Source organism: Bufo gargarizans, chromosome 5 (genome assembly GCF_014858855.1).
Source record: "Bufo gargarizans isolate SCDJY-AF-19 chromosome 5, ASM1485885v1, whole genome shotgun sequence".
In the NCBI taxonomy this organism is placed as follows: domain Eukaryota; kingdom Metazoa; phylum Chordata; class Amphibia; order Anura; family Bufonidae; genus Bufo; species Bufo gargarizans.
Window position 1 is genome coordinate 147792665 of NC_058084.1, and position 24984 is coordinate 147817648.

A 24984-nucleotide genomic window follows, 5' to 3' on the forward strand; every position below is an offset into this window, starting at 1 on the left:
TGCCAAGGACATTTCACACGTCCCTGCAGGGTGGCAATTCGGTAGTCAAAGACGTTCCTTGTATGTCCTTGCTATTGATGGCTACATCTCAGGCTGTGTAACATCTCAGCTTTAAAACAAGACCAAGACCGAAGATCTAGCAGCGATAAATCACCGTTATAGCCCTTAAAAAAATGTCTCTGTGAAAATTGCGTATACCTGCAGCTTTCATTCCCAGCCCTAGCTGTTACACAGCCCAAGATATACCAGTAGAAAGCAGCCCACCCCTTCAGCCAGCCTGGAGGAGGAGAGGGAGGCCAGTGGGGGGACGTGCTTACAGCTGCACAGAGAAGATAGATTCTGTCTCTGTGACTGTACATGGCCCAGGGGGAAGATAACAACATAGATTTCTCTGTATGTTATTAACCCTCTTACCCTTGAATCAGAGAGCATATTTACTCTCGGATTGTCACATATGAGTTTTATTTTTTATTTTTTTTCGAACACTCTTGCTCATCTGACCACCCCTATGACTAAATAGGCCATTAATTGACACCATGGCCCTGACTATTATTGGTGTCTGGATCGCAGCGTCCAATAAGTTGCACCAAACACACAAACATAAATGACGTTAACATTTTACACTGTCCCTAACCTGTCCACACCCAATCTGTAGAGTAAAATATACAGACTGCTGCTCTAGCATTACCCGTTACACTCTGCAGTAGGACAGGACAGATGGAAAAAAAATTCATCAGTCAAAAAAAGATTTTCGTTCTTTGAATAAACAATAAAAAAAAATACTGTATCCAGCCGTTTGTCAGACAGATGTAATACAGGGGCTTGTTTGTGCCCATATTGTGGATACAACACCCAGACCTCCCATAGTTCATCAGAAAGGTATAGTACTCTAAAGTCCCTACTACACTGCATGATTTCAGGACAGTTATCGGGAATATGTACTCTCATTCCTGATGATCAGGGCTGTGTTGCCAATAATGAATGGAACACAATGAGGGAGGAACGACTTCGGTAGCAATCATTCCTCTAACATTCATCACATTGGTGATGGATCATGTGACGGACTATGAGATGAGCGCAGTGACGTCACCACAGGTCCTTTTCCCGTGCACAGCAAAGATGAAGACAGAAAAGAAGCCAGGCTGCGCGAACAAGTGAATTAAGGTGAGTTAAATTATTTATTTTTTTAACCCCTCCAGCCCTATTGTACTAAGCATTCTGTATTAGGAATGCTATTATTTTCCCTTTATAACCATGTTATAAGGGAAAATTAATGATCGGGTCCCCATCCCGATCGTCTCCTAGCAACCGTGTGTGAAAATTGCACCGCATCCGCACTTGCTTGCGGATGCTTGCAATTTTCACGCAGCCCCATTCACTTCTATGGGGCCTGCGTTGCGTGGAAAACGCACAAAGAGGAGCATGCTGCAATTTTCACGCAATGCACAAGTGATGCATGAAAATCACCGCTCATGTGCACAGCCCCATAGAAATGAACGGGTCCGGATTCAGTGCGGGTGCAATGCGTTTACGTCACGCTTTGCACCCGCGCGGAAATCTCGCCCGTGTGAAAGGGGCCTAAGAGTCTCTTATACAGTTACACTTTTTTAATCCAGCGTTCCTTGGACCTTGAAAGGCACATCTGCCTACCTATGGCACTATTCTGGAGCGAGAAAGTTTTATTTAGTTAGACTAAAGTGTTACCTAGCTTTCCTGGGACCCTGAATAACAAATATGTCTAGCTATGCTACATGATGGAGGATGTTATGGGGATTCCTACTCTGCTTTTTCAGTCTCCTGCCTAGCAACTGTCACTGTGTAACTGAGCAGGTTATGTATTCAGCTGTATATTATACTAGAGCTTGTACACTTCGCATCATGCCTGGCAGTTACCAAATCTATTTTGTACTATTAGTAACTAGGAGGTTCCTTCCAACAAAATAGTCACTCTTGGGGTCCATTTACATGACTGTATTTCTGGGTCCACATCCGTATTGCAATTTTGAGAAACAAGTGCGGACCCAGGGGTATAGGGAGAAGTGATAGTTGCAGCCTGAGAGAACAGTGCACTGCTTTTTTTATTGTATTTTTCATGGTCTGGAATTGTTATATCTAACGAAATGAGCAAATAACAAAGGTTGTTCTTTTTTGTGTGTGTTTTTGGATTCTGGCATTAGTGACCCTTTAACAAGCTGGGAATTGAGACAGGCCTTGAGAACACTGTGCAATAGCCGGAAGCATTAGAATTGTGGTAGTGCTTACTTTATGTAATTATAAGCTGACTAAATACAAATCTGGACCCAAATAAACTGTTCTACGGTACTGCTTGGCATTGCATTGCTTAACCTTTTTATGAGAGCTGGTTCTAATACACACAACCTCTTTCATGCAGCTTTGCAGCAAACGGTGAGCATAAGCAAAAATTGGACAAAAATTCAAATTTGCGACTGTGTACTCCTTATGCAAATAAAATATAGACTGAGAAAAAACGTGTTAGATATGAGGCGTTCATAAATGCCACACGTGTCTACTTTCAATGCTGCGTGTGTTTTAGGAATGCACTAACCAACTTTTGCATGCAATTTCTGGGAATACTAGCAGACATCAGTACCGGGAGGGGGACTGTAACAGAAAATGCACAGAGTTCTTGTTCCATAACAACGACTGCAATCTGCATATAGAAATATCCTTGCTCATGAAAATCAATTAGTGGAATTCGGAATAATAGTCGTAATGCAAATGCATCAGCTATTTTGAATATACAAAATACCCAGGACAAACCAACGTGGAGCTCCACTGGCCTACTTTCGTAGACGCTGGTGGAACTTATTGTAAGCCGCCGCAGTGCATGTAATTAAAATATTTCCCGATGAACAACATTGCGGGTATACTTTATCACTGCTCACATTGTACATTCCCATGCAGTGATTTGATGTGGGCACTGAATGCAGCAGGAACGGTTGGCCAGAAGAATCTGAGCCAAACCAGCAGCTTAGTGTAGTGGGATGTGCTCTGCTACACTGCGGAGTACAGGGCCCAGCTTTCTCCTCTACTAACCCCCCTCCCCTTGGTACCGCCAACATCACGCTGTATTTTCCTGTACAGCGATTTGATGTGGGCGCTGACTGTGTGTACAGGACCTGCCCTCTGCAACACTGGTGAGTGGGTGGCGTGGCATCGTTCCCTCAATCCCCACACCCCAGCTGGTGAGTGTGGACCACACTGTCCTCTACAGTAACAATTGGCTGTCAAGTTTCCCTCTATTGGCCCACGTATATAAATGTCTTGGTCATCCAACCACATGGTGGCAGTACTTCAGTTACAAACTGAAACTGGACTCGCAAAGACATATATTATAGATAATTTTCCATCCTATACAAACTGTAATCCTAATTAATGATAAATTGCTAAACCTAATATATTGCTTTAACTAAGGGCTCATGCACACGAACGTATTTTCTGACCGCTTCTGTACCATTTTTTTTTTATAGATTGCGGACCGTATGCGGAACCATTCACTTTAATAGGTCCGCAAAAACAACGGAAGGTACTATGTGTGCATTCAGTTTCTGTATTTCTGTTCTGCAAAAACGTAGTGCATGTCCTATTATTGTCCGCAAATCACGGTCTGAGGCCCCATTCAAGTCAATAGGTCTGCAAAAAATACGGAATGCACACGGAACACATCCGTATGTCCATCAGTATTTTATCTGTATTTTGTGGATCCATACTGTAGAATTGCAATGCCCAGCTCATATTGCTAATGTGTTTGGTGATAAGTTACTGTTTCCGTTTCCGATCCGCAAAAACGGATCACATACGGATATGTTTTGTGGAGAATCGGAACAGAAGAGGACTTAAATCGGAGAAAAAAAAAACTCAGATACTGAACAACGGATCCGTGAAAAATTGACCGCAAAACAACGGCCGTGTGCATGAGCCCTAAGGCCGCTTTCACATCGGTATAATATGGGTGCTTGTTGAACTGCAGGAGGCTTGTGTGTTGAGTCCTTAATATGTTCACAAAAAGCCTCTTAAACCCTGCACGCTTTTTTTTTTTTTTTTAAGATTAATTGAAAAAACTATTATTTCTGGTGACAGTGAGTGAAAATGTCTTTTCTGTCCCATGAAAATCTTCTGTCAGAACTATGTTAGACGCCTCTTGTGATGATCGTTATCGCTGTTACCGCTAGAGACGTTTGCATATTTTGCTCTTCACATCGGGTATGGAGAGGATAGGGACAATGTGAAATGTAAACTTTATTGAAGTTTGTGTATTTGGCGCACAATGTTTTTGGCACTGTAACATAGTTTATAAGGCCGAAAAAAGACATCTGTCGATCCAGTTCGGCCTGTTATCCTGAAAGTTGATCCAGAGGAAGGCAAAAAAAAAACAAAAAACTGAGGTAGAAGACAATTTTCAGCACTGAAAGGGGAAAAAATAAATTCCATTCCCAACACCAATCAGAATAACTCCCTGGATCAACGACCCCTCTCTAGTAGCTATAGCCTGTAATATTATTACACTCCAGAAATACATCCAGGCCCCTCTTGAATTCCTTTATTGTACTCACCATCACCACCTCCTCAGGCAGAGAGTTCCATAGCCTCACTGCTCTTACCGTAAAGAATCCTCTTCTATGTTTGTGTACAAACCTTCTTTCCTCCAGACGCAGAGGATGTCCCCTCGTCACAGTCCTGGGTATAAATAGATGATGGGAGAGATCTCTGTACTGACCCCTGATATATTTATACATGGTTATTAGATCTCCCCTCAGTCGTCCTTTTTTCTAAAGTGATTAACACTAATTTTGATCATCTTTCTGGGTACTGTAGTCCACCAATTCTAGTTTACTTGCCCTCCTTTTGAACCCTCTCCAGCTGTGCTACATATGCCTTGTACACAGTACTCCTTGTGTGGTCTGACTAGTGATTTGTAAAGTGGTAGGACTATGTTCTCATCACGGGCATCTATGCCCATTTGGATGCAACCCATTGTCTTATTAGCCTTGGCAGCAGCTGCCTGACACTGGTTTTTACAGCTTAGTTTGCTGTTCACTAAAATTCCTAAGTCCTTTTCCATGTTAGTGTTACCCAGTGTTTTACCATTTGGTATGTATGGGTGACTTGCATTATTCCTTCCCATGTGCATAACCTTACATTTGTCAGTGTTAAACCTCATCTGCCACTTCTCTGCTCAAGCCTCCAATCTATCCAGATCCCTCTGTAACAGTATACTGTACTCTTCCGTGTTGATTACTTTACAAAGTTTAGTGTCATCTGCGAAAATTTATATTTTACTATGCAAGCCTTCTACAAGATCATTAATAAATATATTGAAGAGAATAGGGCCCAATACTGACCCCTTAGGTACTCCACTGGTGACAGTGACCCAATCTGAGTATGTACCGTTAATAACCACCCTCTGTTTTCTATCATTGAGCCAGTTACTTACCCACATACAGACATTTTCTCCCAGTCCGAGCATTCTCATTTTATATACTAACCTTTTATGTGGTGCAGTGTCAAATGCTTTGGAGAAGTCCAGATATACGACATCCATTGATTCGCCACTGTCAAGTCTAGAACTTACCTCCTCATAGAAACTGATTAAAGGGCTTCTGTCAGCCCACTAAACCTTTTTTTTTTTTTTTTTTGGGTTAATATTAATCCCTACACTGTGAGCTCCCTATACATAAGCTAAATATTCATTTTGGTTCTGTAGATTTTGTTAAAAAGCAAGTTTTATAATATGTAAATTACCTTGCTACCAGCAAGTAGGGCGACTACTTGCTGGTAGCAGCCGCATCCTCCGCTGCTAATGACGCCCCCTCCGCTGTGTGATTGACAGGGCCAGGGAACGGGATCGTTCTCTGCTGGCCCTGTTTGAATTCAAAATATCGCGCCTGCGCCGTACCTGTCTTTAATCGGCGCAGGCGCACTGAGAGGCGGCCGCTCCATCCTCAATGCGCCTGCGCCGGGTGTAGATGTGACGTCATCGGCGCAGGCGCATTGAGGATAGAGCGGCCGCCTCTCAGTGCGCCTGCGCCGATGACGTCACATCTACACCCGGCGCAGGCGCATTGAGGATGGAGCGGCCGCCTCTCAGTGCGCCTGCGCCGATTAAAGACAGGTACGGCGCAGGCGCGATATTTTGAATTCAATCACACAGCGGAGGGGGCGTCATTAGCAGCGGAGGATGCGGCTGCTACCAGCAAGTAGCCGCCCTACTTGCTGGTAGCAAGGTAATTTACATATTATAAAACTTGCTTTTTAACAAAATCTACAGAACCAAAATGAATATTTAGCTTATGTATAGGGAGCTCACAGTGTAGGGATTAATATTAACCAAAAAAAAAAAAAAAACGGTTTAGGCTACTTTCACACTAGCGTTTCACGGATCCGCTTGAACGGCATTTCAAACGGATCCGTCAATAACGGAGCCAAACAGAAGCAATTCAGACGGATCCGTTTGTACGGATCCGTCTGTATTACGGATCCGTTTGTCACGTTGGTTTCCGTTTTGTCATCCGTTTAGCGGATCCGTTTTGAAAGGAAAAGCATCTCTAGGTTCCATCTTCATGTATTGAGATCTATAGGGTTGTAATGCTCCTATATTTCTCCATGGCTATCTTGTTGAAGTTCCAAAGCTGGTCCGACTTTGATAATGGACCACACCTTTCGGACTCTTGTACACGACTACATGCACTTATAAAGATGTATAGTGTTCGTTAGCGGGCCATATGTCCCTGATCGTCGTACAGGAGTATTACAGAGCATCATGATGCTGACCATGTTGTGCCGCAAACTGGGCTATTGTCCTGCACTCATATGATCTATTAGTGCAAGACTATATCCCCGCGGGCAGCTCAACTAGCACAGGATGATTGTACACTATGATGCTGTGTACTCTCGTGTGCACGATCAATGCCACTACGGGACATATGGCCTGCTCACGGACCGTATGTCTCTTGGGGCATACAGTCGTGTGCAAGAGGCCTTAAAGGGGTTTTCTCATCTCATACAATGGGGGCATACCACTTTAAGATATACCTACATTGTCTTATAGGTGCGGGTCCCACGGCTGGGACCCTCACATATATTGAGAACGAAGCCAAGAAAGTAGATGAGGTTGCACTGTGCTGCCGCCCTCCATTCAGTTCTATGGGAGAGGCGGGGATTAGCGCTTGGTGGTGGACATACCATGGGAAATGTGTCCTACAGCAACAGTGCTCCCCGCTCCGTTCTCGATATAGGTGCGGGTCCTACCAATGTTACCACACCTATCAGACAATGGGGGCATATTCAAGTGAAATCCCCCCATTGTCTATGTGAATACCCCTTTAAAAACTCTATGTCCCTTGCGTGTCCCTTGTGGTAATCACACTAGTTATTTTAGCGTCATCGGGAAATCATTAAACGTTAAAATCACAATTAATGAATTCCTGATGATGCTGACAGACCGTGACTCCCACAAGGGCTCATATGAAAGGGCACAAGATTGAACAATGAACAAGCATTTGCTTGTTCATGTTCCAATCATAGGTTCTACGATCAATAAAGAGCCAAAATTTAGCTCATTATTGATGGGCAGGTGTTAATGGATCTTACGACATTGGCACTAATGCTGTTTTGATATAAAAACTACCAAGGGTGTTGTAATAAACGCACAGTAGTGAGACTAGGGTAGTTTTTATTTCAACACAGCTAGAGTGCCAATGTTCCCTGTACAGGACAATAAAAAGACAGACACAGTGCAGTAAAGTATAATTTTTTTTTATTTTTTTTTTATGTCAATCAATAAATAAATAAATAAACAAAATATAAACTTTTTTTATTTTTTTCACAACTGTTCATAACTGGTAGGGGAGGTGGACTGTCGTGGACTTGCGCTGGGGCTGGCAATGGTAGCCCCCCTGTCCTGGCGAGCCACTGAGGATAAACTACGGGCCATAGGAAAGGATGCAGGGCGTAATTGAGGGGTGTGGAGAAAGGAAGGGTCTGAGGAGGAGGAGGGGACCCGAGCATGTGTAGAGGTGGAGGGAGTTTGAAAAGAAGTAGGAGGAAAAGGGGCAGGAGAAGAAAAAGAAGAAGAAGGAAACACATGCTCGGGGGGGTGGGAAGGGAAAGGTTGGCGGTACTGGCCACTGCTGTGGGATGGGGGGTAGGTGTGGGATGGGGGGTAGGTGTGGGATGGGGGGTAGGTGTGGGATGGGGGTGGGGGTGGGGGTTGGGGGCGGTGCATGATTTCCCATGACCCGTTCTCTACCATGATCTTAAACTGATGCAACTGCTCGGGCGTCATTGAGTCCATCAAACCGATCATGTTTAGCCCATAATGGTAGTTTGGGCTGCGTTGATGCGCCGACTCCGCCCCTTGCCAGCGGCGAATCAAGTCAGCACCAAACTCCATTTGATGTCGGGCAAAACCTTCTAGAGCGTCGGAAACGACCTCTACAAGGTTTGCATAATCGGCTCGACTTGGCCTACCAGATCTCTGCCCGCTCACCAGGGCTCTTAAATTTTGACGGAAACCTAAGAGCCTCTGTTGAGCGGAGGGACCCGGTAGGGGACCCGGATTATCCTGAGCCGATGCATCAGGGACAGGAGGGCTGGCGCTGGCGATCTGTTCCGGTTCCGCCTCAGGAGGTTGGTCAGGCTCCCGAGTGAGGCTGGCACTTCTGTAGGAAAAAAAAAAGGAAAGTTAGGAATTGTTCTTTAAATAATAAAACATCTATGTTCTATGCTATGTCTACCGTATAGCATAGGGGGCTGTCCAAAACAGGGGAGCCAAACGCTCCACTGTCTCAGACAGCCCCTTACACTCAGACGGAGAGAACAGTTGTCCATCTGACTGTGGGGGGCTGTCCAAAACAGGGGAGCCAAACGCTACCCTGTCTCAGACAGCCCCTTACACTCAGACGGAGAGAACAGTGGTCCATCTGACTGTGGGGGGCTGTCTAAAACAGGGGAGCCAAACGCTACCCTGTCTCAGACAGCCCCTTACACTCAGACGGAGAGAACAGTTGTCCATCTGACTGTGGGGGGCTGTCTAAAACAGGGGAGCCAAACGCTACCCTGTCTCGGACAGCCCCTTTACAATTTATTTTTTAAACAGTTGTTATAAATATTTACCTTTTTGGTGCCATGGCCTTTCGTAGGAACCCCAGGGCCGCCGTATGGATGTATGTGGCCCCTGAGGTTCCTCCGGAGCCACTCGGGGCCTGACCCTCCTTGTTATAATCCCTCCTGAAGCGGTCCCGGATAGATCGCCAACGCGTTATAACCAGTTTGACTATGGAAAAAAACAATAAAAACTAAAATCAGCATGATGAAAGGAAAACAAGAATATTTTAATTTATTAAAATGCATATTGTTTTACTTACCATATTTCTCCTGAGCCGCCGCATCTAGATCCCCCCAGGTCTCTAAAAGTTCTGCAGAGATGTCCCTCCAGAGCCGCTGGGTATGGCGATAATCGGCGTGGTGGCGGTCGGCGTGGTCCCATAACGCTGGACGCGCCTCCACCAGTCGGATGAGGAGCAGGTTATTGATGCTCGGAAACCCGAACTCCTCATCCTCCCTGGTGGAGCCTAGGGAACCCTGAAAAAAAAGGAAATACAAAATTTAATGTAAATCCTAATACAAAATGCTAAATAAACTACTAAATTCAATACTTACACGTCTACGACCGCCACGCTCATTCCCGCGGACTCTGGAGGCGACTGGGGGATCCTCGCTGGCGGCTCTAGGTGCAGATTGCTAATACAAATAAAAAAATTTTTAGAAGACCGTACTTAAACCAATTTTTAAGAAATCTATATATATATATATATATACTTACTTCTTGACAGCCCCGGTCCGGGCTTGGTCCACCTCCCCTGGATGCTGGTGAGCTGGCCCCGGCAGCACCGCCCACTTCGGGAGAGCCCTCCTCTGAAGATGATGAAGAAATCTATAATAAGAGCACATACTGATTAATGCAACAAATCAAACAGTAAAAAGTCCAAGTGTTGATTTTATACTTACGGGCCACTGGATATGGCGGCGCCTTCTGGGTGGGTTACGCCAGTCGATTGATGATGTCTTCTTAGATGACATCTGTACGCAACAAAATACCAGACAAAATGCAGATACCGTTAAAGGAACTTGTAGAGCACTATTTCCTCATATATCAACATTTTTTTAGTTTTTTTTAATACTTACTTTTTAAAATATCGATATTGGCTTCCCCACCGCAGATCTCTTTTTTTCTTTTTTTGTACGACCCTAATAATAAAATAATTAAAAAAATTAATCCGACAGAAGCCATAATCCCCCCAAGTTACATAAACACCGCGAGAGACAGCAGCCCTGCATAGTGCCAGCAGCCCCCCACAATGACATCAGGCTCCCAGTTCCAAACAACTCTCCCACAGTGCCCAGAGCCCCCCCCAATGCCAGCAGCCCCCACCCACAGTTCCAGCCACAAACACCCCCGCACTGCCAGAAGCACCGCACAGTTCCAGCCTCAAAAAACCCTGCAGTTCCATCCAGAAGCACCGCACAGTTCCAGCCACAAACACCCCCGCAGTGCCAGCAAACCGCACAGTTCCAGCCACAAACACCCCCGCACTGCCAGAAGCACCGCACAGTTCCAGCCACAAAAAACCCTGCAGTTCCATCCAGAAGCACCGCACAGTTCCAGCCACAAACACCCCCGCAGTGCCAGCAAACCGCACAGTTCCAGCCACAAACACCCCCGCACTGCCAGAAGCACCGCACAGTTCCAGCCACAAAAAACCCTGCAGTTCCATCCAGAAGCACCGCACAGTTCCAGCCACAAACACCCCCGCAGTGCCAGCAAACCGCACTGTTCCAGCCACAAACACCCCCGCAGTGCCAGCAGCAACCACAGTTCCAGCCACACGCGCCCTCCCCCCCGGTGCCAGAAGCCCCCCCATAAAGGCAGCCCACACCACCAGTGGCAGCGGCTCCCATTGTTCCAGACACACACACCCCTTCCCAAGTGCCAGCAGCCCCCCCACCCTAGAAATAGAGAGAGAGATAGATAGATAGATGGATAGATAGTAAAAAAAGAGAGATAGACAAACAGACAAAACTTCATACACTTACCAGTCTCAGCAAGTCGGTTCTCCAAAATGGCCGACGATGAGGGGAGGGACAGATGAGGGGGAGGGACAGGAAGTTACTGGGCATGCGCAGAAACATGAACGGTTTCGAACGGATCCGTGTCAAAGCGGAGCCATGACAGACGGATCCGTCCCCATTGACTTGCATTGTAAGTCAGGACGGATCCGTACGCCTCCGCACGGCCAGGCGGACACCAAAACGCTGCAAGCTGCGTTCGGGTGTCCGCCTGCTGAGCGGAACGGAGGCCAAACGCTGCCAGACTGATGCATTCTGAGCGGATCCGCATCCATTCAGAATGCATTGGGGCCGTATGGATCCGTTCGTGGCCGCTTGGAAGAGCCTTCAAACGGATCCTTCAAGCGGACAACCGAACGCTAGTGTGAAAGTAGCCTTAGTGGGCTGACAGAAGCCCTTTAAATTAGTTTGACATGACTGATCCCCATGAAGCCATGCTGATATGGTGTTATTTGCTTATTTTCCGTGAGGTAGCATCTTATAGTAAACCTTCACAGTTTACCTACGACAGATGTTAAACTTACCGGCCTATAGTTTCTGGGCTCTTTTTTTGGACCCTTTTTGAATATTGGCACCATATTTGTGATCTAGACACTGGTAAACATCCGGGTCATGGCCTCAATAAAGGGCCTAATTAGGCACAAAGAAGTTATTGGATGAGTAAGCACTCATCATACCCATCATATGTGGTAATCAAAGAACAAATATGCTTTCATATTGCTGGGGGGGGGGAATTGAACTTGAACAGAAGTCCTTGTTTCCCTCCTCATCATTCTATGTACATTAAGGCTTGGAGAGAGGAGAACATCAGTATGTCCCTCACCCTCCTCCACCATATTGGCTGAGAGCACTGCTGGCTGAAGGGGCGGAAAGCTGATATAACCTGGGATATCTCACGCTGAGTGGCACCTAGAGATGTCAGCCTGGTTTCTTTAAAAGCTCTTTAAAACAATACCAGGATTGCAGTGCTAGCTGCTCAACATTGGGAGATACAGCCTTTAAAAAATCATGTTGGAAGTGAGAGCTGCACGTGTATGCTGTTCTCACTGCGACACTTTTCCAAGGGCTGTCACTCATGAGCAGCTAGCACTGCAATTCTGGGGTTCTTGTTTCAGAGCTTAGATTGTCAGCTTTAAAACAAGACCTGACTGATATCTCTAGGTGCTACAAAGGCTGCATTCACACGCACTCCTGCACTCTGAAGAAATCCAGGCTGGTATCACACGGACGTGTGAATGCAGCCAAAGCCTGAGATCCAGCCAGCAATAGATGAGGCTGATTTCATATGTTCTTAGCTACTGAAATGCCACCATGCAAGGACGTATGAGAGAAATCCCTGAGGGTTAAGGTGAGGTCATTGTATAGATTTTTTTTTTTTTTTTTTTTTTTTAGGGGGGATTTTGAGCTGAAATAACAATGGATCAGATACTGCACTTGTTTGGAGGCCAGAACTAGGCTGTCCTCACAATAGCGCATACGTTGCCATAATTTACATATTTTTTTTGTCTTCCAGATCAGCAACAGAGTCCTGTATGTGTTCTTTACACACGTGCAGGAGCTGTTTGGTGGTGCGGTTATCAAGAAGGTGATAAAACCTCTCCGCTGGTCTAACATGGCCACCATGCCGGCCCTTCCTGAAACCCAAGAAACTATTAAAGAGGAAATCAGGCGGCAGGTTTGTTGTGATAGTATTTATACCTGTAAGGGCTGTCATAATTCTGTGGACTTCTTTTTGTATTTTTATTTTTTTTCTTGCATCATGTGGATGAGATTTCTTAGAATATCGAATTTGCTGTTACTGTGCAACGCTGCGTGTTTGCCACACACAGGTACACATTGTATCTGATGTGGACATAGCCTTAAAGCGAACCTGTCACCGGGATTTTGTGTATAGAGCTGAGGACAGGGGTTGCTAGATGGCCAATAGCACATCCGCAATACCCAGTCCCCATAGCTCTGTGTGCTTTTATGGTGTAAAAAAAAAAAGATTTGATACATATGCAAATTAACCAGAGACGAGTCCTGTCCCTGACTCATCTCACGTACAGGACTCATCTCAGGTTAATTTGCATATGTATCAAATCATTTTTTTGACACAAAAAAAACACAGAGGGCTATGGGGACTGGGTATTGAGGATGTGCTAGCAGCCATCTAGCAACCCATGTCCTCAGCACTATACACAAAATCCTGGTGACAGGTTCCCTTTAAATGGGTTATCCCATCAATGTAAAAAAAATATGAAAATCAGACATCATATAGTACATTAGTCTCTTCATAAAGCCTCGTTCACACGTCCATGTCCGTGCTCAAATCTGTGAGCAGGTGGTCAGTGATGCATCCATGAAACTGTCTGTGAAGGGTCCGTGTGTCCGTCTTTTGCTGTCCATGTTGCATCCATGTTTCACTGATGCTAAACAGCTGAAAAATAATTTTCAAAGCATCTCTTCCTAATGCTCTGTGAAACACAGATGGCATCTGTGTTGCATCCGTGGTTTTCAGGGACCCATAGACTATAATAGACGTGATGGATCCGTGTGCTGTCTGTGGAGAACACGTACTGCACACTGACGTGTGAATGAGGCTTAACAAAACTAGAACCAGCCCTTTACCATGTCTGGATCCAGAGATCTCCCTCTTCATTGTTCCAATTAGTCTGCTAGGTTGATTTAGTAAAAGGCCACTTGGGCTCTGCCCTTTGTACTGCACCTCTGTTACAGCTCAGGGGCGTCCATTCTGCTGCAGCTGTCTCTCTGTTTATTTGAATTTATTTATAGCATTTTGGTAAAATTTCCTAGAGATCTCCTTTACGGGTTAAACATTTGCATGTGCCATACATCAATGTGGGTGTTTAAATAGGTAGAATGGCTCTGTGGATCTGTACTTTTCATGATGCCATTGGGCTTAATAGTTTTATATTTTGATAGTAAGGGCGTTTTCGCATGTGGCGATACCCATGATGTGTATTTTATTTTTTTTTTTACATTTTTTATTCTCATTTTAGGGAAAGGGGTGTATTTTGAATCCATATCTTTTTAAGTTTGTTTATTTATAGGGAACTATAACAATCGATCATTAGATTGCTATAGTCATGGAGCACTAGCGTACCATCTTTAAAGACCCGACATGTGACGCAGTAGTACGTCACACGTCAGGAAATGGCTAAAACTGGCCATACATTTTGGATAGTTGTCAGCCAAATGCTTGTTCAGCTGACTGTTCTCCCATACGTATGTGTTGTGAATAAGGATAGGGGAGTCGAGCGGTCCCACCAGACCATCAATATACCGTTTCTTTTCTCACAATCTCTCAGATCCTACCTTATAGACATCCTGATCCACAGATGGGTTGACTAATGTTTCTGTTTTTTTTTTTTTTTTTTTATATATAGGAATTTCTCTTAAACTGTTTGCACCGAGATCTGCAGGCTGGCATAAAAGATCTGTCGAAGGAAGAACGGCTGTGGGAGGTGCAGAGAATTCTAACTGCGCTTAAAAGGAAGTTGCGAGAAGCTAAAAGGCAGGTGTGTGGTATGGCATGGAGGACAAGGCTTCCCCTTGTATGGTTCTTGGCGAGGACCCAGTGTGCGGATTTAGTGCATCATGTGACTTGGTTGGACTGTCCCATGTCCAGCACAGCTGCACACATTTAGCACACTGTCCACCTCTTCCCTGGATTTTCTCTTATCTAGTCGCTTCTATCTTGTGCGGCTCTTTGATTTTTTTTTTCCTTCTGCAGATGATTAACCCCTTCCCAATTTTCTCTGCTGCAGCTGCTGATTAACCCCTTCTTGATTTCTGCACCTTCCCGATTTCTCTGATGCAGCTTATTAACTCCTTCCTGTACCGTGACATCATAGTATGTGAAGGTGCTCATAGTCATCTCACTTTGACATATTATTAAAGGGGTTTTCCAGGCTCCTCGGGATAGATCACTAATATCTGGTCGGTAAGGCTCTGACACCCCCGCACACCCATTGATCACCTCTTCCTTACAGACTCTAGTGCTGGAACTAGCACTTTCAACCTGAGCTGTGCTTCCTGTTCCATCCAAAATGTAGTGGCCATGTCGGTTTCATGCAACTCTGCTGCCATTCTCTTCAGTGACAACTGAGCTGCAGTACCCAGCACGGCCACTACACTTCCTGTTCCATTCAAAGTGCTAGCTCCAGCATTGGAGGCTTACAGGGAAGAGCTGATCAGTGGTGGTGCAGAGTGTCAACCTGTCACTGATCGGATAATAATGATCTATCCAGAGGATAGGTGCGTAGCAGGAGCCTGGAAAACCCCTCTAAGTCAAGGCACCATCACTGTGCCCTGCGATTACCAGCAGGTGGATAGCTGTAATACACAGTCACACTCCTGCTGCAACTGCTTGGATTAGAGAAAAGATGGTGGAATGGGGTTTGCTTCTATTTACCCCAGAATGGTACTTGTAGAAACTTCATCTTGTCCTGCAACATAACAAGCCCCCATATTGCTGCATGGAGATGAAAAATCCAAAAATGTTATTTTATACCTGCCATGTATTTATTTACTTTCCACATTTTGTGTATTTCATCATTTTGGTGGCTCTGATGCAGACTCATTCACTTCAATGGGGCGCAAAAGATGCTGTCCACATCCGTTGCTCCGTTCCATGGACCGCAAAATAAATATAACATGTCCTATTCTTGTCCATGCTTTTCAGACAAGACTAGGCATTATATTGAAGGCTGTCCGTGCCGTTCCACAAATTGCGGAACGCGCAGGGACGCCATCCATGTTTTGCGGATTCGCGATTTGCTGACCGCAAAACACACCACAGTCGTGTGCATGAGGCCTTAATTTGTTAAAAAAAAAATGTGTGTCTTTTAAAGAGAAACGCACATTTAGCTGTATATCTGCACAAGCAGTGTGCTGTACATGTCAGTGGGACTGGACAGAATACAATGTAGAGACCTCGTTGTACAGCATGTACATTATATTGCAGACTATCAGCAATTGTATCACTCTGCTACAAATCCTAATCCTGATGGGCTCCATTCTGATTGCTTTCTGTTAGTGATACTTGACATGACATTAGTCTGACAGAAAAAGAACAATTGGCAGTTATTTGATCCCAGTTGCTCTTGACAGGACTGTGAAACCAAGATTGCCCAAGAAATTGCCAGCCTTTCAAAGGAAGATGTTTCCAAAGAAGAAATGACAGAAAATGAAGAAGAGGTGCTCAATATACTGCTGGCACAGGTATGTCTAATGACCGATATGCACATTTATAGCCCCCTGACCAATTTCTGAGCCTTTTCCAAGTTAGTGCTTAGCCCTGCATAGATTTACAACTTCCCTTACTGTGGAAATGACTAGTGCATATGTACTGTATGACCTTAGGGACTCCTTTTACTAACTTGGCAACTTTTAACTTTTTACAGCATTTAAAGGGGTGGTATTAGACCAGGGAAAAAGTCTGCCCCCCAGTGGTAATAGAGTATGTCTGCATGACTACACATTATTTCAAGCCTATTACTAATGTTTGTATGTTATGTTAGGAAAATGAGATCCTCACAGAGCAAGAAGAACTGGTGGCGATGGAGCAATTCCTGCGACGACAGATTGCTACAGAGAAAGAAGAAATAGATCGCCTGCGAGCAGAAATCTCAGAGATACAGAGGTGGGGAGATTGTGGTGTTCTCCTATAAATTCTTGTGGCTTCCCCACGCCCGATGCCAGATTGGGCAGATAAATGGTGCTGCTGCATGTCTGCCCGGGACATTTGCCAAGGCAAACATATAATGCCCAGCAGATATCTTGCACACATCCTATTAAATAGAATAGGGCATGTGCATGATGCCTACTGGGTGTCAGACAATAGCCTTGTCAGCAGCTCTTCTGTTTCTCCATGTCGGGTAGGGTGGAAGAGAGATTTCTGGGTTTTCTTACCTGTTAGGCCTCTTTCACACTTGCGTTGTCCGGATCCGTTGTGTACTCCATTTGCCGGAATTACATGCCGGATCCAGAAAAACGCAAGTGAACTGAAAGCATTTGAAGACGGATCCGTCTTTAAAATGCGTTCAGTGTTACTATGGCAGCCAGGACACTATTAAAGTCCTGGTTGCCATAGTAGTAGTGGGGAGCGGGGGAGCAGTATACTTACCGTCCGTACGGCTCCCGGGGCGCTCCAGAATGACGTCAGAGCGCCCTATGCGCATGGATGACGTGTCCATGCTATTACGTCATCCATGCGCATGGGGCGCCCTGACGTCACTCTGAAGCGCCCCGGGAGCCGCACGGATGGTAAGTATACTGCTCCACACTACACTTTACCATGGCTGCCAGGACTTTAGCTTTTTCTGAATGGTTACCATGTCTGCCAGGACGCTAAACATCGGATCCGGTAATGCGCCAAAACAACGTTTAGCTTAAGGCAGGATCCGGATTAATGCCTTTCACTGGGCATTAATTCCGGATCCGGCCTTGCAGCAAGTGTTCAGGATTTTTGGCCGGAGCAAAAAGCGCAGCATGCTGCGGTATTTCCTCCGGCCAAAAAACGTTCCGGTCCTGAACTGAAGACATCCTGATGCATCCTGAACGGATTTCTCTCCATTCAGAATGCATTGGGATAATCCTGATCAGAATTCTTCAGGCATAGAGCCCCTACGACAGAACTCTATGCCGGAACAGAAGACGCAAGTGTGAAAGAGCCCTTAGTTGTGCCGAGGTCGCATGACACTTTCTTCAGAACATTGATGATGTTCCAGACTGAACAGATGGGAAGAAGCAAGCATTGCTCATTGAACCCAAGAATTTTGGGAACCCAAAATTCATCCAAAAAAAAACATTTATGCGTCTATTGTACTTTGTACCTGTATTATAGATTATTCCATATTCCTTTGGTAGCCATATCAGTCTAGCAACAGGATTACAGCATTGTTCAGTAGTGACACTGGATGAGTTTACTGTTTGGGGAAATATGTAAATTCTACGTTTACCGTATAAGCCCATGTTGCGGACTGCAAATAGCGGTCCATAATATACAGGCACTGGCCACGTTGACTCCGCAAGATATGGCTAAAGATAAAACATGTTAATGCCGATTGGCTGATCATTGTAGCCCAGAATGGAGCTGTGTAAAAGGATCCTTACAGGGTTTCCTGGAAATAATATGGATGGCGTACCATTTAATATGCTGTTGATGTCTAATCGTTAGGAGGTCCATACTGGATTACCAACTGATTTTGAAAACGGGGGTCATTATGTTTTGCAATTATGCTGATGCAAACCCTTATTCCTAAGCACATACAGAGATTGGATGCTTGTCTTTTAGCGAATTTCAAATGTGACTTGTTTCATTGTAGTCGCCAGCAACATGGCCGGAGTGAGACAGAGGAATATTCATCAGAAAGTGAGAGTGAAAGTGAGGATGAGGAAGAGCTGCAGATTATTCTGGAAGATCTTCAACGGCAGAATGAAGAGCTAGAGGTGAATCATTGCTCACAGCATAGAATTCCATTCATTGGCATTTATCGCCTTTGTCCGGATATCAATATTAATTTACAAAAAATACATCTGACCTTTTCCAAGCTAACTTCTGATCGTCTGTTTAGGGTCACATCACACAGTACGATGGTGGGCCAATAGTGAATTCTTATCGCTCCATAGTCGTTTAAAGGGCCTTTAATATGGGTCTGATGGGGGATGAACAGTCATTATGATTCCTTCCTCACCCCCTGCCTTCAGTTTGCATGCTATTAGCAGCACATACAATGTTTACACAGGAACGTGTTGCCAACAAAGAATGATTTTAGGTGCTGCATTAAAGGTGCAATTACCCAAAAATCTAGCACTGTGCTTGTTTGTCAGGTGATCAGGAGCACCTTTACATGGGCCCATTATCAGGAACAAGCGTTTATGGATTCGTATGAACATCCCTTCCTGATAATTCAAGCGATCCTTGACCTGTGTAAAAAGGCTCTTGCTATCTTGTCTTTCTCACTTTTTCCTCCTGTTTTGATTTTGGGGATGAGTGATAAGCGAATCGATTCATAAGAGTCAAATTTGTACAAAAATCTGTCTCCTTCAGCTGTGAAGGACTTGGCCCTGTCAATCTTGCATCTGCCCTGTTGCTCCGAGTAGTGGCGCAAGCTCAGAGGATCTGCTGCTGCTATTTGAGCAGCACGGAATCTGTCTGCGCATTCGCTGCGGCGCATGCACAGTCGGCTTCTGAGCTGCTCAAGTAGCAGCACCAGATCCTCTGCATGTGCACCGCTACTCAGAGCAGTGGCACAAGCGTGCAGTTGACAGGGCCAGAGAAGATGTCTGGCTTTTTTAATCAAGGGCTCGGGGGACTCTCTTGAGCAGTGGGACCAACACTTTTCTGCTCAAATAGGCAGATTTTTTATTTTTATTTTAAACAAATTTGATTTAAAAGAATCAATTTGCTCATCACTATTCAGGATCATATGTCTGTGTGATTTGTGTTCTCAGAATACTTATTTGTTGAGTTAACTTGGGTGTTTTTTTCCAAGCTTACAATTATTTATTTTTTTGCCAGATTAAAAACAACCATTTGAACCAAGCCATTCACGAGGAGAGAGAAGCGATCATTGAGTTGCGTGTGCAGCTCCGGCTGTTACAGATGCAGCGTATTAAATCCGACCACCTGCAAGATGAAGAAGAGCCAGGGAAAGCGGGCAGCAGATCCCAGCTGCCGAGGGATGCTGCCTCCGAGACAAAGACGAAGGAGCAAGTGAGACCCTCGCCAATTAAAGACTGGAAGGAAACACTGATTTGAGAAGGAGAGAATCGCATGTAAAGTGCTCATTAACCCTTACAGGCCATTGCTGTGGTTTTTATTTGACACAGGCACTCCCCTTCTGAGGAAAACTGTCCTTTTATGTACCAGTCTGTTCTTTGGGTTCTAGCTTTTCTGGGGTTACTTATATAAAATTATTTTGTACACAGAATTTTGGTGAGAAAAGAATGTTGTGTTCTGATTGACAGGACTTGTGGCAAGTGTTTCAGAAATGTGGCTCTGAATTTTTTTAACACTTATTTTTAGGTGATTTTATGATGCAGATGTTACCAGGCACACCAGTCTATATTATTTATTCATAAGTATCTTGGCATCAGAGCAGCTTTACCATGTAGGTTTTTTTGTATTGCCTAAGCCAGGGATTTTGCAGCTGTGAATGCACCTGTTTGAGACTACTACAAATAACATTTTTATTCTATTGGTGTACATGGTTCTCTATGATCTGATCAGCTCTCCAGTGTTGCTGGCTTGCTGCTGTTACTGCTTTCTCTTATGGCCATGGGTCATGCAGCAGTGCTGTAGAATCATTTTGCAGTATGACTTTGTCCTGGAGACTTTCACCATGTATCTAAGTAGTATGGCTTTCCATAGGGTGAGGAACCAGGACTAGCCTTCTATATTTCCTTACTGTCGCAGCAATATAAATTGGCATGTGACCACATCTCTATGTATATATTCTGTTGTGGTCATCAAATGACAAAGTACATGCACAGAAGACAATAGATGGTACTATGTCAACCCCAGAGAAAGCTTAAAGGGGTTTTCCTTGAGTAAAGTATTTATGACCTTTGCTCAGGGTTGAGGATCAGTCTCAATCTGGGTAGGGGTTCGGCGAATCCCAGCACCCGCGTGTTTGAATAGTCCTCAGCACTCCCGTTAGAACATCAAGTTCATTGTCCCTTGGCATGTGTACAGGGCTGCAATATCAAGCACAGCCGCTGTACAGTGTACAACACGCTGCTTGGTTTGCTTTGAGGAGTCCTCAGCACTTACCGGAGCGCCACAGCTGATCTGAGGGGATGCTGGGTGTCAGACCCCCACTGAGGATCATATCATGAGGATAGGTCATCAGTGTTTTAATCCTGGAAAACCCCTTTACTATGTACATTGCTGCAGTGGGTTGGAGATCGAGTAAAGGTTTAAAAAAATAAATAAAAAAATTAACACTGAAAACAGTGAAATAAATACACTGCAAAACTACAAGCCTTTTAAAATGTGTTGTAAATCAGAAGATCTCCAGCCACTAGTGGTCTACCTTTTATGTACCCCTTACTCAAACAAATTACAATAAAGTACACCCATGTTAATGATTTATATACTGTACCACAATGTCAGTAACCCCTAGCGATATGCCTTGTATAACTTTGGGGTACACTTACCACAGATTGAGAACTTAAGTAGCCCATACTCCTTCCATAGCTGTCAACTGAGCCTTTTGCCGACAGCTATCTTGTGACTCCACCACACACATATATTGCTTGGAAGAGCATTTATGTCATTTCAATTGGGAGAGAGAAGGCGGCCCATGCCTGACACCTCCCAGGAAAACAAAAGGATCGGCCTGGAAATTCATGCTCTTCATAGACATTGAATTGTCAGATTCAGCCTCCAATAGTGTAATGTGTATGGGCCTTCAGGTTACTCAGCTCTTCAGTTCAAGGATCAGTTGCCAATGAACTGATGCCAGAAGTGGGGAAACATTTGGCCAGACCTAACCCTTACTGTCCCTATTTTTACGGGACATCTTGGGTAGATTTTGCACCATTACTACAAATAATGGTTGCTCGTTCCAGTTCCACTGAAGAGCATCAGTTACAGTTATAAGTCCTTCACATCTGTTGTGAAGATCAAGAATGTATCGAGAGGGATCTTAAGATTTGAACTAGAAGAATATTGACAGATGTAGGCACATTGATTTCACATATATTCACTTTTAGATTGCTTACCTGCTGCCCCTTAGAACGTAATGAGCTTTACCGTTCAGCCCTTCACTTACCTTTTTGTGCCTTTTATGCTTCATGTGAAAGCTACTTGTTGGTTATCTTATTATACTATCTTTCTTTGTTGGCTGTGCAGGCAGAAATAAATGTTAGGCTAATCAGTTTTTTGAGAAATCTTATCTTTCTGGTGAAGACAGAAAGCTGAATTGTCATCAGTTGTCCTTGTAATGTGCTGTATTCTCTCATGGCAATCAGTCTACGGATATGACAAATGCCTCAGTCCCTCTTGCAATTCTCTTTCAATCCGAGTGATGTACTGGAGTCAGATACTTGAGATAAGGGCAGCTGATATTTGCCATAGAATTACTGTAGGGTTGGGTTTCTTCTGTGACATTGCTATATAGGCTCAAATGACTTTGAAGCCTGTGAATGGGTCTTCCTTTTTTTTGGTATTATAGGTTTAAGCCACATATGCTAGTTTACCGGTGATTTATATTCAGGTATCACGCATGGTTGAATGAATCGCTTCATGGTTCCATGCGAAGGTGATCCTGAAAGCCAACACAATAAAGAGAAGTGTTGAGAATAAAGTCCATTGCTCTTTTTGGCACGTCAATCGTGTACAGAATTCTTGGACATTAGCTTGGACCTGTCCTTAAGTGACCTGGTCACATTCAATGCTTGTCTCTTGTTGTGTCTGGCATCAGAGCTGTGAAACGGTATTATATAATCATTGTGCATGTTTATGAAGTCCCAGCAATACTTATGGGCTGGATAAAAAATTTCTTGGAGCCATTTAAAAAAAAAAGCACATTCCAGTCCCATTTTTGGAGATACAGGGTTCCTTGGTGCTTAGATGTATACGATGGATTTGTAGTGTGACAGTGGTCTCTGGTACTTAACAGGTACCATCACTGTCTGAAACGTTCTGGCAGTGTGATCCTATGCGTAAAATAGCATTGTACCTCTCACTGCTGGTGGACGACCATTTCCTATTCCCAGTGCGAATGACCATTTAACTGGAATGAACAACCCTACAAATTCTACACGTTCCATTCAATGTGTACACAGGTAGAGTGCAGCTTTGCTCTTTTGTCATTTTCATGTTGTTTTAAATGACTAAAAGTGTTAATATTTCCTTCTGTCTGTTACAAATACATTTTGTATTTACTGATGTTGGTCCATTTTTAAAGCAATGAGTTCCCATTAATATTGTCACCAGTATTTTTATTTCTCCCAACTTTATGTAAGTCTCTTAGCTAATGTTTCTTATCCTGACATCATGCAAACAGAGCAAATAAAGAATCAATTTAAACCTGCATATTGTGTCAAAAATTTATGGAAGTTCCTTGAGACGCCATCGATATTGTGTTGGCACCCATGAAAATGCAGATAAGATGGGCAAGAATTACCTTCCCACCAAAGTGGTGAAAATGGGGGGGGAAAGGGGGTGTGCCCAAGCTTGCCTCATGGGTGCAGGCCAGCTGCCTAAATATCTGATGCTCTTGGCATTAAGTAATTCAGGAGCATCAGGTGTATTTAGACTACTAACCGGCAGCACTGTTATTTGGTTCTGCTGAGGCAGTATTTTTTGCTGCGCTGGGGTATTTGGTTCCACTGGGTCGTATTTTGTGCTGCTATATGGTCTTGCCGGCCCAGCCTAATTGTATTGGCATGCATTCTGTCAGTTTGGACCTGCCTACAACACGGGGCACTTTTAGGTTCCCAGTCCAACCCTGAAGGGAAATACCCATCATAAAACTTGGGACAAAGACCCTGCTTCTAGTGTAGGGGCACTAGAGTCTTCATAATCATGCACAGCTTTATTCCTATATTTGTACAGAGAGAAAGCTACCAATCAAAATGGGTGGAGTGGTCAGCTGGGAGCTCATGAATACACATCCGTGTGTTTTGCGGATCCGCAAAACACGGACATCGGCAATGTGCGTTCCGCATTTTGCGGACCGCCCATCACCGGCACTTAATAGAAAATGCCTAATCTTATCCGAAATTGCGGACAAGAATAGGACATGTTCTATATTTTTCGGGATCGGAATTGCGGACCCGGAAGTGCGGATCCACAATTCAGGATCTAGGCAGCACATTGTGCTGCCCCATAGGAATGAATGGGTCCGCAATTCCTGCGGAACGAAATTGCGGACATGTGAATGGAGCCTTATGTTGCCCTATCTGAGGGCAGCCTACACTGGTGACAGAGGCCCTGAATTGACCCTGTTATTTTGCTAAAAATCAGTATTGAGCAGCACCACAGTGAGCCGAGCACTACAGTCCACTCGATACACTGCACAAACTCAAGAGTCCTCATGTTCACGTGCCACTGACTGACAGCTCTCTTCCTATGTTGTGTTTCTTTTACCAGTTTATGTTGGGGGCCAGGGTGGACTGGGAATGTAAAGCAGTCCTATAAAAAAAAAAAAATACAGAAACAAAATGGCCAAAGATCACAATACGCGTTAGACTTTTTCCTGCCAGTCATAAGTGCAAGGGGCGCTGTGAGCAGCACTGACAGCCCAGCGATGCGGCTGATGCCTGAAATAACCAATAACAAAGCTCCATACAGCAATGAGCTTTGTTTCTGGTCGGTTTGGGTGGGCTGCTGGACAATTCAGCACACTGCTCTGAAACTGAGGATGGAGGCTCATGCAGCAGTCTGGTGGGGTAGGCAGCCTCTTGGGCAGTGGGCTTTAGTTTTTGAAACTTGTTAAATCATACGGACGTATCAAAAATGTTGATTGGCCCCCACTGATCTCTAGAATGAGGAGTCTGAAGCGCTCAGCAGATCAATGCTTCTCACTGCTGAGCACTGTAGTGAAGATGGTCTCATAGACTTTCTATTGAGACTGTCCTTACCATTGTGCTCAGCAGCGAGGAGAAGCAGTGCCTTCAGACTCCTCATTCTAGAGATTAGTGTAGTCTCAACGCTGGGACCCCCGCCGATCAACACGTTTAATATGCCCCTATAACATCAAAAGTAAAAAAATAAAATAAAAAATTGGTTAATTTTTTATGTTGGACAGGGGGGAGTCTGGAGTGAATGCAGGCTATTATAGCCAAGCGATAAAGTACAGGGAAGATGCACTATATTGA

General features: G+C 44.5%; 1 protein-coding gene and 1 long non-coding RNA gene across 3 annotated transcripts in view; one reads left to right on the forward strand and one right to left on the reverse strand.

Annotated features, from left to right (window-relative positions):
* RALBP1 (ralA binding protein 1) overlaps nucleotides 1-23195 on the forward strand; it is a 43489-nt gene extending 20294 nt beyond the window's left edge. For both annotated transcript variants that reach the window (XM_044293026.1, XM_044293027.1), the window contains exons 5-10: nucleotides 12662-12823; nucleotides 14538-14669; nucleotides 16264-16374; nucleotides 16674-16795; nucleotides 18480-18603; nucleotides 19676-23195. In XM_044293026.1, the coding sequence (XP_044148961.1) occupies nucleotides 12662-12823; nucleotides 14538-14669; nucleotides 16264-16374; nucleotides 16674-16795; nucleotides 18480-18603; nucleotides 19676-19915 (891 nt within the window). In that variant the 3' untranslated portion in view covers nucleotides 19916-23195. The remainder of the gene's footprint in view (nucleotides 1-12661; nucleotides 12824-14537; nucleotides 14670-16263; nucleotides 16375-16673; nucleotides 16796-18479; nucleotides 18604-19675) is intronic.
* LOC122937875 lies at nucleotides 9428-10023 on the reverse strand. The gene is made up of 3 exons (XR_006389937.1): nucleotides 9845-10023; nucleotides 9682-9762; nucleotides 9428-9603 (listed from the first exon to the last, which is right to left on the reverse strand). It is a non-coding gene; the product is annotated as an uncharacterized LOC122937875 (long non-coding RNA).
* Nucleotides 23196-24984: the final 1789 nt, after the last annotated feature.